Raw genomic sequence first — 15,892 nt, forward strand, 5'->3', positions numbered from 1 at the left:
CTCCCAGGCGCTCTCTACAATGAAGTATCCCTCTTTGTCGCTTATTACCTTTTTTTATCTTTACATCTATTCTTTTTAATAAAAGTATGGCTACCCCTTCTTTTCTCTGGATGCCATTTGTTTGGAGTATCACCTTCCACCCTTCACCATGAGCCTCTTTATCTTTGCCACTGAGATGGGTTTCCTGAAGGCAGCAAATAGTTGCTTTGTTTGTTGTTTTTAACCCTTTCTGCTACTTTGCCTTTTGATTGATGAGTTCAGTCCATTTACATTCTGGGTGATTATTAATATAAGAGGATTTTCTATAGTCATTTCAACGTTTGTTTTCTGGTAGTTCTGTGTCTTCATTGTTTCTTTTTCCTTGTGTTTCTGTTTGTTATTTTAGTTTGGAGGTTTTCTATGATGTTTTCCCTCAGTTCTAGAATTTTTTGTGTGTGAGTACCATTACATTTGTGCAAAAAAAATAAAAAAGTTTAATAAGTACAATAGTGCTTTTTCTTCTGAATGTATCTTATCTCCACTCACTTGTGCAAGTTCAATCCTTCCTTTCCTCCTCTTTTATGTTTTTATTATCACAAATCATCCGTTTTTTCTATGCTGTGCATTCATTTCCAAATTGCAATAGTTTTTTTCTTTTTTTAAATGCTTTTATTTCCTTTAATATTTTTGTTATATTTAAGTATTTAATACCTTTGTCTGGACAAGAGTTGCAATTTCCTGCTTCTGTCTTTTAGTCATCTTACTCAAAATCTTGTCTCCTTTTGTCTTTTTGTTTTAGGTAGAAGAGCACTTTTCAGCATTTTTTGTAATGTAGGACTTGTAGTGGTAAATTGCCTCAGCTTTTATTTGTCTGGAAAAGCCTTTATTTATCCTTCACATTTAAAGGATAAATTTTCTGGATATATTATTCTTGGCTGGTGATTTCTTTCTTTCAATAATTTGAATATTTGACTTCACTTCCTCCTCATTTATAGGGTTTCTGTTGAAAATTTTGATGACAATCTAATAGGGTTTCCTTTATAAGTTACTGTCTCCTTTTCCCTGGCTGCCTTGAGAATTTTTTCTTTGTCATTAATTTTGAACAGCTTTAATATAATATGCCTCGACGAAAGCCTTTTTGGATTGAGATAATGAGGTGTTCTGTTAGCTTCTTGGATTTGAAAGTCCAGTTCTTTCCACAGGTTTGGGAAATTCTTGTAAGGATTATTTGAATATGCTCTCTGTTCCCTTTCCCTTTCTTCTCTTTTGTGTGTGTGTGTGTGTGTGTGTGTGTGTGTGTGTGTGTGTGTGTGTTTTGTTTTGTTTTGTTTTTTACTCTCAATTCTCTCTCTTCTATTTGAGCCATTTCTAGATTTCTGTCTTCCATATCACTAAATCTTTTGTCTATCTAGTTTGCTCTATTTCCTAAGCTTGCTAGTTTATTCATCATCTCGTCTATTGAGTTTTTCAGCTCCAGAATTTCTGTTTGGTTTTTTTTATAGTTTCAATGTCTTTGATGAATTATTCCTTTATCTTACTCCTTATTCTTGAGCTTGTTGAATTGCTTTTCTGAGTTTTATATCTTGAGGTTTTTTTAGAACTGCAATCTTGAATTCTCTATCATTTCAATTACAGTCTTCCATGTATTTAAGTTTATTTTCTGGAGGTTTTTTATTTTCTATCTGAACTCCCTGTTACCTTATTATTCATTGTGTTTGGTGGATTGTTTCTCTGCCAGGGCAGTTATGGGGATGTGATCTTTTTTTTTTTTTTTTTTTTTTTGTAAGTATAGGCAGTCCTCAGGTTACATCGGAGATCCGTTCCTACGGCACGATGTAACTCAATTTTTGCCGTAAGTCAGAACCCACCTACATAAGCACCTATGTCACTCACATGGAGCACATACACAGCAATAATGAAGTGAAACAGTAAAAAAAATTAAAAGAAAGATAACAATTCCTGACCTTTACTTGTGGTAAATAAATAATAAAAAACATATGTACATATGTCGAAATGACGGAACTTTTTTTTTTTTATAAATACTGTAAATGGGAGATGACGACGTAAGTTGAGTCCAACGTAACCCAAGGACTGCCTGTATTTGACTTCACTATTAACAGGTTGATAAATAGGGATATTTCTTTTGTTTTCCAGTAGGTGGTGCTAAAGTACTAGATTTTATTTTCTCTTATCTACACTACTGGGGCTCCTGGGATCTCTGTGGGGTGGTGTCACCTTGGCCATAGACAACACCTCATATTCCCCAAGGAGGTGGGCATCCTCTATGAACCAATCACTTCAGTCTCAGGGCACCATGCTCATGGTGGCATGTGACAGGCTATGGGTCTCCTGGCCTCTGTGTTCCCAGCACCTCTTTCTATAGCCAGAAGCTGCTAGCAGAGCTGCTCTGTCTGAGATGACCCAGCAGCCTCTACCAGGCTCCACTGTAATGGGTATGAAAGGGGTAGGCACTGGGAAGGGAGTTCATGCGTCTGTGGCTCTGTTTCTTCCATTGGGTTTAACCACAATGAGAACAGACCACTTAGGCTGGAAAGTTGTCTCTGCCCTTTCACCAAGTAAGGATTTTAATGCCAGGCGGGCCACAGGAAGTGGGCAGGGGGTGGATTCACAAGATTATGGATTTCTCTGTGCAATGATGGTGATATGTGGACTGCTGCCACCCTTAGCACTGCTTCTCTGCCCTGACACTGGGCTCAGCCTCAATGTGTGCCAGCCACCAAGTCCCCATTGTTGTCTCTGCCTCTCCAGTTTGCCCTATGGGAGCTGCACCCTGACCCTTCATTGCTAATCACATCTGCTGGGGGCACAGCAAGCTCTGAACTGCGTCTGTGATTCCCATCTCTGTCTTTCCTCCATCCCATCTCCCCTGTTCACTTTCATATGCACACCTTCAGATGTCTAAGTGCCCATATTCTTCAGATGTATTTATGTGTTGAGCAGGGAGTCCTTTATTAGTTACAGATGTCCAACTTGTAACTTCAAGGGGAGAGACCTGGAGGTCCTCTCACAACGCCATGCTGCTTACTTCGCTCTCTCAAGTAACTTTTGATAAGAAACAGAAGCAAGAGAGCAACTGTAAGGGAGAATCTCTATTCTAAAATGGCAGGCATGCTTTTCTCCATGTTTCTTCTTAAAACATGGCCACAGTTCTCACCTTTTGACACCCTGGGCGATTTGTCTATCCTGGCAGGTTGGTAGTAACCATATTCCATGAGAATGCAAGCTTCCCAAGGGCAGAGGGGTAGTCTGTTTTACTCACTGGCATGCCAGAACACCTAGCACAGTGTCTGGCTAGAAGCAGGTATGCAAATAAGTATTTGTCGAATGAATGGTTGAATAAATTAACCCTAGCATTCATCCTATTTATAGATATGGGGAATGTGATGAAAATCAATCTCAGTTCACTGTGCCCTTTCCTAGGTCCTTGTCAAACTTTTAGATTTCATTGAAGCTTTCCCAAGCTTATAAAGAAGGAAAGTAAAATGGAAAAACAAAACAAAACAAAAAAAAAAAAAAACGGGCCAGAAATTAATATGGGCAAGGTGAGAAAAGGCCTTCAGTTGTCCCCATCTCTTATATGGTACCCTTCACAGTTGCTCAAAGTCCTACAGTGTCCTCAGCAGTTCACTCCCTGGTACTGAGGCTTTGTAACTACTGTAGGAGGGGAAGGGGAAGAAAAGCTGCCTGCTGAGGACTCGAGTATCATCTATATCCCTCATGTCTCTCCAGGAATCAGACAGATACAAATGAAGGCTTTTGGCGACTCTTTGCACATCAGCTGAGAGCAGGTTGTCCTGATAAGAAAAATATTTCTTTCAGGATAATGTAGTTGTCATGCAGGCAGCAACTGTTCCCAAACAGAACCTTTAGGCCAGGCCCAGAACTTTTTTCCTATTTAGGATGCTACCCAGATCCCAGGAGCTATTTCCTTGTGGTATGTGTGAAGCTGGACTTGGCCTCCAATGACCTGAGATCTGCCTTCCCTTACTTACTGAAGAACCAGCCTTAGGAATTATTCCAAATCTTTCATCTCACTTTTAGCTGGAAAGTCACTGTGTGGTTGTTGCTGCACTAATATGTGAAGTGGAGGGGCCAGTGGGTTTTGGCCAACTCCCTGGCTCCACTGGTTAAACTTTGACTTGCCAAACCTACATCTGTCAGTTTTTTTTCCCCTTTGCTCTCCTAGGCTCTTCCATTAGTTGATAAGAGAAGGAGGACCTTGAGGGACAGGGGGAGGTTTGGTGTTTGTTGTGACCATCTGGTCTTGCTCAGGAAAAATAACCAAGGATGCTCATTTTGTTAATTTCTTTAATTTCCCATTTTTGAGGTTATGGGCAAGTAATGTTAAGCATATTTTGGCAGTTGGTGAGTTTCATATATTTGCTGAATATCCTCTGAGTACTACCTTTCTTGGAAAAACTGAGCCTCCACGGGGACCTGGCCCAAAGGAACATCTTACAGTGCTTTCCCTTGTTGCAGCAAGCTCTGGGCAAGATTAGTTCTGCATCGTTAAACCCAGGGTCTGGTAGGACTAGAACAGTGAGCTGACTCTATGTCTTCCACCTCAATTTTTCCAAAATCTCTGATGGAACACTTCTTACTGTTTTCATGGCCCAAAGCTTCCTTTCTTTGTGGTACTGATATGTGAAAATCTGAATAGTTCTGAGTGCCTCTGATTGCCTTTTTGAATATTATAGCCACTCCCAGAATAAATCGACATTTTCCCTCCTCAAATCCCAGACTCTGGGCTTTGGCTGCCAAGTTCTGTTGCTTGATGATTCATAAGTCCTCAGAACTTGTAGAAACTCCAGAGAAATAACACGGGGAGTAGGACAGCATGTGATTCCAAATGCCAGATTCTTTGTTGTAAGATGCTCTCATGAAGTTCTCTGTCCTTCATCTTGAAAATTGCAATATAAGGGGGAGGAGATTATGGTGAAGACTCCTGTAGGGGATAAGAATAGGACCCTTTATGAAAACACATCATTCATATCCTAAGTCAAGGGACACTGTGGTAGTCTTCTAAAATAATGCTGCCCTCCTCGGACGCAGATCTTGGCCCCACTGTTCACTAGCTCTGCGACCTTGGGCAGCTTATTTCATCTCTGAACTTCAGTTATTTCATTTGCAAACTGTTACCTACCTCACAGATATATATATATATATATATATATATATATATATATATATATGTTTATTGATTTCAAAGAGGAAGGGAGAGAGAGATAGAAACATCAATGATGAGAGAGAATCATCGAGCCCACAACCCGGGCATGAGCCCCCGACCAGAACTGAACCCAGGACCCTTCAGTCCACAGGCCAATATTCTATCCCAAGCATGTCAAACTCAAAGTCTAACACGGGCCAAATAAACAAGGTTTAAGTTTATGTGGGCCACAAAAAAACAAAAGCTTCAATTTTCTTAGAAATGTAGGTTTATTTCCAAAGGGCTGAAATAAATGAGTAATCATTAACAAAATAATAGAACATTTTAATAAAAATATTTTTTAACATACCAGACACTGAATAACTGTACAAATTAATAAGCGTAATGCAAATAAACCTATTTTTCTTGTTCTCCGAAAGCAAAATATTTCCTGTTGCGCACACCAAACAAGTCAGTCCAAGACTAATGACGTGGCAGTCGGCTGCTAAAATATTCACTGCTAGTATTAGTGGAGAGAAATGGTGCACCTGCGCATAGGCAGGCTCAGAATGTCTTAGAAGTCAGGAACTTGCCCTGTTCAGGATGCAAAGCCATTCATCACCTGCTCCCACCTCCATTTCTGTATCTTCTCTCCCACTTCAAATTCACTGCCATTGAAGGTCTAATAATGCCAAACTGCCTTTCTCTGTTGCCATACCTTATCTGATACTGCTGCTTCTGCCCAGAACTCTCTTCCCATCTTTCTTTGTCAAGTAACTGTTTGCAGTCCAGAACAAATGAATACAACATACTTACATAAGAATTCATACAAATTGGTGGTGAAAATGTCCAGTAGGACATTGGATCCATCACTTAACTCATATTTGCTGAATACTGCCCATGTACTAAGCTTAAGTAGAAGAGGAAGATAATATGTATGGGGCACACACACATACATGTTTATATGTATATAATTTCATTCCATGTTCATAATAATCCTGGGAGATGACACCATCCTTATTATACATCAGGAAATGTGTTCTTAATTGTTACATAATTTTCTTAAGATCCTCCAGCCTGTCACTGGTGGAGTCAGGTGTCTAGCCTGGATTTGTCTGACCCTAAATCTATATGCTACATCATATTATAGTGAGCAAATTAAAGAATAAATCATTTTTGCCCTAGCCGGTGTCAGTGGATGAGCATCGGCTTGTGGACCAAAGGGTCCTGGTTTCGATTCTGGTCAAGGGAACATACCTCGTTTGCAGGCTCCTCCCCGGCCCCGGCCCAGCCCAGGCCCTGGTCAGGGCGCATGCAGAAGGTAATCAATTGATGTATTTCTCTCACACTGATATTTCTCTCTGTCTTTTCCTCTCTCTAAAAAAAATCAATGGAAAAAATACCTTCAGGTAAGGATTAAAAAAATAATAATAATAAAGAATTTTTTTAAATTTGGGTTAATGAGGTGCATCAAAAACTAGTGATGGTGTAAGGGAGATAGAAACTGTTCTAGATTGATGGAAACTAAGTGGCGATAATAGATACAACATTTAAGAATTCAGATGTGAGTCCCTAGTGGTACTCAAAAAAATAAAAAGAAATGGGAAAAGTTCTTTACAAAAGAATGCTAGTGGAGAAAGAATGTTAGAATATTTAAAATCACCAGGCAAAGATCACCAATGGATACTAACACCAGTGGATGAAAGGATGATGAAAGCAGGATCGTTCCATGTTTCTACATGTCACCGCACAGATTATTTATCAGTTGCAATGGGGAATGTATCTCTTTACAACACAGAAATAAGTGGGCATCACCTTAACCAAGCAGTTGAGCCAGTGTCACCAGGAGAGAGGCAGCCTGACTGTATCTATCCTGACCAGGTGCAGTGAGAGGGGCACAGCATCACCTACATGGTATTCTTGTTAAACAAGTGTCCACTGTGAATCTAATCATGGGGAGACAGACAAATCCACAATGGGAGATGTTTAGCAAAACAAGCAGCCTGGACATCTCAGTGAACCAGCCAGATGTAGTGCAGGAACCTTGATTAGATCCTACATCAAGGGCAGGGCCACTGGAAGAACTCACCTTTTTCAGTGAAAGGTGCTTTAGAGCTTCTTCAAGGTTCATCTCAAGTTTCCATCACTACCACCCCAAGATCATACAGGAGAGCCAGTGGCCCTCCCCTGAAGTGCAATCTTGTTACTTCTCATATTTAGTGAAGTTTTGCCACTCTCAGACCAGGGCCCTCACCTGACCTCCATCAAATCCGTGACCTTGTTGACTCCTCTGGCTCCCTGACCTGCATGGTGGGGGAGGGGCACTGTCCCTCCTTTCACTGAAATGAGCAGCGGCTGCCTTGGGTGCTTAGATAGCCCTTCCATCAGTGCCTTCTCCCTCCCTGCACCTCCATCGTCCACACAGCATGGATTCAGTTCCTATCGTTTGTCATAGAACTTTGCTTTTTTGCTTGTCTTGCAGGTTCAAGTGTGAATGGCCTGGAGGAGCCCAGCATTGCCAAGAGACTGAGGGGTACTCCTGAGAGGATTGAGCTAGAGAACTACCGCCTGTCTGTGAAGCAGGCAGAGGAGCTGCAGGAAGTACCTGAGGAGACACAGGCCGAGCACAACCTGAGCAGTGTGCTAGACAAGGGCCTGGAGGAGGACGTGGCCAGCAGGTCAGCCTGTGCTGGGAGCTGAGGCCTGGTTTTCCTATGTGTTGTGTGTACCTGTAGCTTTCCCAGCAGCCTCTTCCCCTACTTGGGGAAAGCAGCATAGCACCTGCCAACAGCGTGGGATCTGAACCAGACTGCCTGGGTCACCTCTGTATGCTTCTGTTTTCTCATCTGTGAAACAAGGGCAATACTAGCACCTTCCTCACAGAATTGGTGTGAGGTTTAAATATGTATATAAAGTGTTTAAAACAGTATAAGCACACCTCATTTATTACACTTTGCTTTATTGTGCTTCACAGATGTTGCATTTTTTCACAAATTGAAGACAAGGCCTCCACCAACACAAAGATTATGGCTCACTTTATTGTGATACTTGCTTTAATTCAGTCATCTGGAACTGAACCCACAATATCTATTCAAGGTTTGCCAGTGCTCAGGCACATGTAAGCGCTGTCTTTATTACTTTGCATAATGCTGAACCATTTACAAGGGACTTCTGTCTCCATCACCTCACTTGGTCATCCTCTCAGGAATCCTGTAAAGTAGACAAGAACATATATCTTGTCACTATACAGGTAAAGTAATAATGGTGACTGAGATAAGGATTAAGGATTGACTAAGATTCAAACTCATGTTTTCTGGGTCCAAGATTCTTCCTGGTTTCCTTACTGCCTGCTGATTCCTCCTCCCCTGTTCCATTTAGGTCCTTATCTCTTCATCTTGTTAGCCAGTAAAGATCACAATCCATATGACTTAATTCAGAGATTCAGTAAGTATTTATTGAACACCTATCACTTTACGTTTTGCTATTCATTGAAAAGGTAACAAAAAAATAGTGACAGACACAGGTGCTGCCCTCCAGTTATTGTTTACAAATATAGTGAAGGGAAAAGAATTCCACACAGGAACAACAGTAGACCTGAAGCAGTGTGCTATTGGGAGCTGGTGGTTCCATGGAAGGAGCACCAGGGGTGGAATAGCTGGCTTCTTTTATAACTTAGCCACCATCTCACTGTGCTATTTTGGGAAAGCTGCCTCACCTCTCTGGGCTTTATTCTTTCCCCTATACATAAAGAAAGGAAGAGAATATTTGTGTCCCAGGAGCCACACACAGCAGCCAGTAGTTTTATCCTTGGCCAGTCCCAGTGTTTTAATTATGTTTAACTGAGTGATGCCTTTGGTGAACATGCATGCTCCAACCCCTACCACACCCCTGTGTTTGCTATCTTTACCCAAGGGCTTTATTCTAAATACCTGCCCAGGCCTGCCAGTGTCAGTACAGAAGGATTCCAAGTGCTTAATAGAAGATTATCAAGGAGCTAGAGAAACAAATATAAAACATACAAAAGAGAAACAAGCATAAAAAAAAAAAAAGAATGCAAACAAGATAACATTTTTTTAAAAGATGGAATAATATTGGTATTGGCCAGACTCTCCTGCAGAGCTGCCACAGTGGGACCACTTCCCAGACTGATGGACACACACTTCTTTGTAGCCATGAGAAAGGGAACATGTGGGGATAAAGAAAACAGCTTTTTTTTTTTTTCAAGTTCAACAAATGTTTTTACTAAGCTGTTTGCTGACAGAGCTCCTTTCAGCTGCACTCCAGCACCTTATCCCTGGTGCCAGACATGCTGTGGATGGACTGCCTTTGGGGCTGGCCTCACCAATAGCTCTTCTATGCATTCTGGGGCAGCCTCCCCTTTGGTACCTGCATTTCCGCAGCCATCACTACATGCATGTTGTTGTCATGCATCCCTGCCCATAGAGACATACTGCTGCATCCATGAGGAAGAGTCCTCGCTCACAGTCAAAGCAGAGCTGGTGCCATGGCCTCAGGTATGGGCCAGATCACTTTCCTACAGGAATAACTTGTTCTTCACTGTCATTTATAAATGGGAAATTCCAGGAAGGCTAAGTCATGCCTCTACAGCAGGGTGTGATTGGATGGGTAGAACAGAAGAATATGATATCAGTTAGCATCAAACAGTACAATAAATGCCTTTTTCTTACTTAAATTTTGAGTTTTAAAAAAATGAAAGAAACAGCTAACATTAGCTGCATACAGAATAAAACATGGCCTCTTAAAGGGGAAATGCTCTGAGGAAGGAGCAGGAGACTTGGCCTTATTTTCCACAGGGAAGCTGTGAGGTACAGGGAGTACATCCCCAGCAATGGCACATATTTTTTCCATTTTCCCTGTAGCACCAAGCAGTTAGGTGCATTTTCAGCCCTCGGTCCTTCCTTGATGAGGTGTTGGTCTTAAAAATGAGAAATGACAGAGTTTTAAGGAATTAAGCAGTCCAATCCAGAAACTCACTTTTTTTGTTGTTGTTAATCCTTACCTGAGAATATTTTTTTCCATTGATTTTTTTTTAAAGAGACTGGGAGGAAGGAGGGAAGGGAAGAGAGAGAGAGAAACATCCATGTGAGAGAGAGAGACATCAATTGGTTGCCTCCCATATACACCTCAACCAGGGCTGAGGATCAAACCTGCAACCCAGGTACGTGCCCTTGACTGGGAATCGAACCCACAACCCTTTGGTGCACGGGGCCAACACTAACCACTAAGCACACCGGTCAGGGCCAGAAACTCACTTTTGACAAGTTTAAAGAACTTTAGGTGTCTATTCTGGGAGGCCAGTGCAGTATGATGTTTCAGAACATGACTTTGTAGTCAAATCAGAACTTAATCTAGCTCTACTAGTTGTAGGCAAGTTACTTTGTCTTTCTGTGCCTCAGTTTCCTCAACTAGAAAGCACACTGCATTTCATATGTTTGTTAGGAGGATTAAATCAAATAAAGCAACTGACAGTGTCTCACTGGCAACAGTTACTATTACTGCTCTCCTTATCTCCACACACAATATAGGTGCTCCTCACCAGGAGAGACAGGCTGGGCTTCTTCCATTCATTTCCTTAAGTAGTTTACTTGCCAGAAATTGGGTTTGGCTCAAAACCACTTGCCATAGGGAAGTGCTCATCAAAAATTGCCTGCATCAGAATTGCCATAAGGACTTATTAAAGCACACGTTGTTGGGCAGTTTCTGATCCAGTCAGTATGGGCAGAACCCAAGATATCTATTTCTAAAAGATTCCAGTGATGCTGGGGTCTAGAAACCCCACTTTGAGGTCCACCACTCAAAATTTTCCTGATGAAAACACCACATGGGACACTTAGTAAAAAGATGATTCCTGGGCCCTCCCCTAGAGTATCAGATATAGTGGATTTGGGATGGAGGCCAGGAATATCTGTTTTTAGCAGACATTGGGTAATTTTTACCATGGGCTTCGTGAGTCAGTTCACACAATTGGAGACTCTAGCTCAGGCCTGACCAGCTTATGACCCTTTTTTGGAGTAGGGGAGGGGGAGCATCTTCCCAAGGAGACCCTAGAAATAGTACTTTTACTTTCTTTGGAAGAGACCAAGTGCCCAAAGACCAGAGAAAACTGGCTTTATGGTTTTTGTATTGTTTCTCTCTGATTGCTTATCTGGAAGACTTTGCTTCAGGCAATGAAGATGGCTTGTGCAGTGCCCCTCTGCTGAAGTCTTTAGTGTTTATACATTCCTGGCTCTAAAGAACAAGTCAGTAAGAGCTGGAGCTGCCAGCTCCAAATGGGACAGCCAAGGTTGTCCCCTCTGGTGCCCCAGAATTCTATGACAGGCCAGCACAGAGGCCTTACCCTCCATCAGAGAAACACTACCAGGAAAAGCCTCTCCTTCAGGGCTGACCTTAAATATGTGGAAATTCTTGACTGCTCTTCTCTCTCCTGCCACACGCCTCCTCCAGCAGAAGCAGTAATGTGAATCATTACTGAACAAATGCCAGTTTTAGCATGCATTAAATTTCCACCGTATAAAAGATTGCTGGATGATGTTCATCCCCAGTAGTCTGCTCAGCTGGGGAGTGTTTACATGGTTGTCAGAGTGGGCGGGATCTAAGAGTGGCCAAGCAGGACGGAAGATTGTATAGAGATTCACTGATTATAAGTACGTTAATTTAAAAGTGAAAGCCATAATTCCCCATTTTCCCTTGAAAACATCCAGGAACTTCAAATGGAATTCCATACAATAGCCTAGTTTATTCGTAACAGGGCCTGCCCAAATTCCTGGTCTCCACGTTCTGAGGTTTGACCCAAGCAGCCAGAACTTGCTGCTGCTCCTCCTCCTGGTTTGCTACCCTGATAGTTGCTAGTGGCTGAAAAACTCTTGGTTCTTGGAGAACTACTCAAGAGGGCATAGCATGAGATAGTGTGGTCGCTGAGGGGAACCCTGATTTCTTACACAAATGATCCAGCATCTTTACATGTCAGTTTCTGCATTTATGAAAATGTGGATAATTATAGTAGCCATGTCTTAGAGTTATCATGTAGTTCTGTGAGCTAATTTGTGTGTAGTACCTGAGTACGTCACCAGGGCACAATGAGTACTGGCTATCACTGTTATTATTGTCCTGAGATCTGTCCTCCTAGACTAGCAGAACCTCTGTGGAGTAAATCTCATCTTGTTAGAACCTAGTCCATGTACCCAGCTGTTTTGCTTCCTCCCACCCGACCCTATCATGGCCTCAAAGAGAGGAAAACACCTGAGAGTCGTTTCAGGGAAGGTGCTTTGAGATGAGTGAGTGGGTGTAAATTGTAGCATGGAGGATTTTTGCTAGATATTATTCTACTGAAAGGGGCAGCTCCTTCTCATGGACACTTTACCAAGAAGCTTCAGAGGTACCATCTCTGACACCTGAGAACTTAGGCGGATCCTGCCCTCGATTTCTATGGTGTGGTCCCTTATATTCCTTGCCCATCTTGGCTGTGTGGTGACCCAAGGGAATCCAACCTAAATCAAACAGTTACATGGAACAATATATTGTTACAAATGACAGACACCTGTTATGACAGAGAGCTGATCTTGATGACTGGCTTTTCTGGCCCTCATCTCTCCTAGGAGGCTGAGTCCTAGGAGTTTGCTTGTCCTTTCTAAAGGACAGAGGAGTTGGTTGTCATTATTATGCTTTGCTCTCGTATAGTGATTCTCCCTACTTAAAGTTTCCAGGTTGTAGTCTAAGGAGGGTGGGGGTGTCCTACAGATTCCAGCCTCTTCGAAGGCCAGATTCAGAAATTCAGACACTGGGAGCAGGCAAATACGTAAAATAAGCCTTGAATTTACACTGGAAATCTTGCGTGATATATGGAACCTGATCAAACCCAGAAAATTATTCCAAGATCCTATGGAAATGACTGCCAGGAAAGGAACACTTGGCAGCATCTGTCCTTCACAAGGGTGGGAAGGCCAGCTTGTCTGTCTCAGTTTCCAGATGCATATAACAAAGACCTCTCAGAAATGGCCTGACAGCTTGCCACTTATGAAGAGAGGCAAGGGTTGACCTTTCCATCCTATTTTTTTTTTCATCCTATTTTTTTTCTGTCCTATTTTTTTATGCTCTGTGCCTAACTTGCTACTCTCCCAGGGACCTTGAGCTGTCATTACAACTAACCACTGTGGCACTCATAGCTTTAAGGGCATCCTTACTGCTCGCATTATGCACAGTGTGGCCCTCCTCATGAGTACAAGGGACAGGGCTGCACTAAGGCCCCTCCCAGGAAGCTGCAACCACTCAGACACGTAAGAAGGCCAAGTTTGCCTTCCCTCTGCCCACCTAAGACTTAAGATGAGCCTAAGAAGCATTCTTATCCTTATTTCATGTTCAAAAAATATTGAATGACATAAATTGGGCTACACGTTGTTTATTAATAAGAAAATAAGTGAAAATATAAAGGTAAGGTGAAAAAAGTAATACCTAAGTAAATACTGAAAAATAATCAAAATCCAGATGCCAAGCTTTTTGTCTGTAGTCTAAATTCTTATATCTACCCACTTTACTTTTTTTTAATTTAATAAATCTTTATTGTTCAGATTATTACAATTGTTCCTCTTTTTCCCCCCAAAGCTCCCCTCCACCCGGTTCCCACCCCACCCTCTGCCCTTACCCCCTCCCACTGTCCTCATCCATAGGTGTACAATTTTTGTCCAGTCTCTTCTGCACCCCCCCATACCCCTTTCCCCCCGAGATTATCAGTCCACTCCCTTTCTATGCCCCTGATTCTATTATATTCACCAGTTTATTCTGTTCATCAGATGTTTTTGTTCACTTGATTTTCAGATTCACTTGTTGATAGATATGTATTTGTTGTTCATAATTTTTATCTTTACCTTTTTCTTTATCTTCCTCTTCTTAAAGAATACTTTTCAGCATTTCATATAATACTGGTTTGGTGGTGAGGAACTCCTTTAGCTTTTTCTTATCTGTGAAGCTTTTTATCTGCCCTTCAATTCTGAATGATAGCTTTGCTGGGTAGAGTAATCTTGGTTGTAGGTTCTTGCTATTCATCACTTTGAATATTTCTTGCCACTCCCGTCTGGCCTGCATAGTTTCTGTTGAGAAATCAGCTGACAGTCGTATGGGTACTCTCTTGTAGGTAACTAACTGTTTTTCTCTTGCTGCTTTTAATATTCTCTCTTTGTCTTTGCTCTTGGCATTTTAATTATGATGTGTCTTGGTGTGGTCCTCTTTGGATTCCTTTTGTTTGGGGTTCTCTGAGCTTCCTGGACTTGTAAGTCTATTTCTTTCACCAGGTGGGGGAAGTTTTCTGTCATTATTTCTTCAAATAGGTTTTCAGTATCTTGCTCTCTCGCTTCTTCTGGCACCCCCATAATTCTGATGTTGGTATGCTTAAAGTTGTCCCAGAGGCTCCTTGCACTATCTTCATATTTTTGGATTCTTTTTTCTTTTTGCTTTTCCGGTTGAGTGTTTTTTGCTTCTTTGTATTTCAAATCTTTGACTTGATTCTTGTGATCCTCTAGTCTGCTGTTGGATCTCTGTATAATATTTTTTTTCAGTCAGTGTATGCTTAATTTCTAGTTGGTCCTTTTTCATATCCTCGAGGGTCTCGCTAAATATCGGCCTTTTCTAGAAAATTCTTGAAAAACCTTATAACCGTGGTTTTGAACTCTATATCCAGTCGTTTGCTTTCCTCCATTTCTTTCATTTGTGATCTGTTTTTTTGTCTCCGCATTTTGGCTGCTTCCCTGTGTTGATAGAATGGCTTTGTGTGCTAGGTGTCCTGTACAGCCCAGTGACTCAGCCTCCCCAGTTACCTGAGGTGGACACTCTTGGTGCACCCCTTTGTGGGCTGTGTGCACAGTCTTGTTGTAGTTAAGCCTTGATTGTTGTTGGTATCACTGGGAGGAATTGACCTCCAGGCCAATTGGCTGTGAGGATCAGCTGTGTCTACGCTGGGAGAACTTCTGTGCTGGAGACACCCTTATGAGACAAGACTTGCAAAAGCCTCTGTGCTCAGCTTGGATGGGGCGGAGTCTCAGGGCGGAGCAGACAGCATTGATTTCCCATCAGCCCTGCCCTAATAAGCCCCTGTGTCTCAATGTCCCGTGGTAATCGCTGCAAGCACCTCTGAGAGAAAGCCGCTCTTGAGTTCCGCCCGCTGCCAGACAGTCCAGTTTCTCCCAGATTGAGTCTGGGTCCCCAGAGTATCGCCCAGAACTGGAGTTCAGTGCAGTCGGGGGCTTTTGTCTCCCTCCCGCTTGAGAAAGCCAGCCGCGTACTCAGTTGCCCTCCCTCTCCGCATGCGCGCCTTGGTACCTCTGCCTCCTGCAGCTCCTCTGAGTCTCAGTGTGCTTTTCTCTTTCCTGACAGTCCAGTTTCACCCTGTATGAGTCTGGGTCCCCAGAGTCTCGCCCGGAACTGGAGTTCAGCGCAGTCGGGAGCTTTTGTCTCCCTCCCGCTTGAGAAAGCCAGGCGTGTACTCAGTTGCCAGCCCTCTCCGCGCGCACCTCCATACTTCTGCCTTCCGTAGTTCCTCTGAATCTCAGTGTGCTTTTCTCTTTCCTTCTAGTTGTAGAATTTCCACTCAGCCAGCCTTCCTGTGGTTCTGGATGATGTCCGTTTTGTCTTTTAGTTGTAGTTTTGAAATTGTTGCGCGAGGCAGCAGTTTAGGTGTTTACCTATGCCGCCATCTCGGTTTCTCCCTATCTACCCACTTTAAACTGCCTCCCACTA

At 42.4% G+C, this 15,892-nt stretch overlaps 1 protein-coding gene across 22 annotated transcripts in view; it reads left to right on the forward strand.

The window, feature by feature from the left end:
* The window catches only part of MICAL3 (microtubule associated monooxygenase, calponin and LIM domain containing 3), a 294,200-nt gene that overhangs the window by 213,050 nt on the left and 65,258 nt on the right, over positions 1–15,892 (forward strand). For 21 of the 22 annotated variants that reach the window (XR_013960066.1, XM_080658695.1, XM_080658702.1 and 18 more), the window contains one exon: positions 7,629–7,824. Coding sequence is in view for 21 of the 22 variants with exons in the window: in XM_080658695.1 (XP_080514821.1) it covers positions 7,629–7,824 (196 nt within the window). In the remaining variant the exon portion in view is untranslated. Of the gene's footprint in view, positions 1–7,628; positions 9,147–15,892 lie in introns of those variants that run through there. The other variant, XM_080658690.1, reaches the window with a different exon arrangement.

This window comes from Plecotus auritus, assembly GCF_963455305.1.
Source record: "Plecotus auritus genome assembly, chromosome: 3".
Classification (NCBI taxonomy): Eukaryota; Metazoa; Chordata; class Mammalia; order Chiroptera; family Vespertilionidae; genus Plecotus; species Plecotus auritus.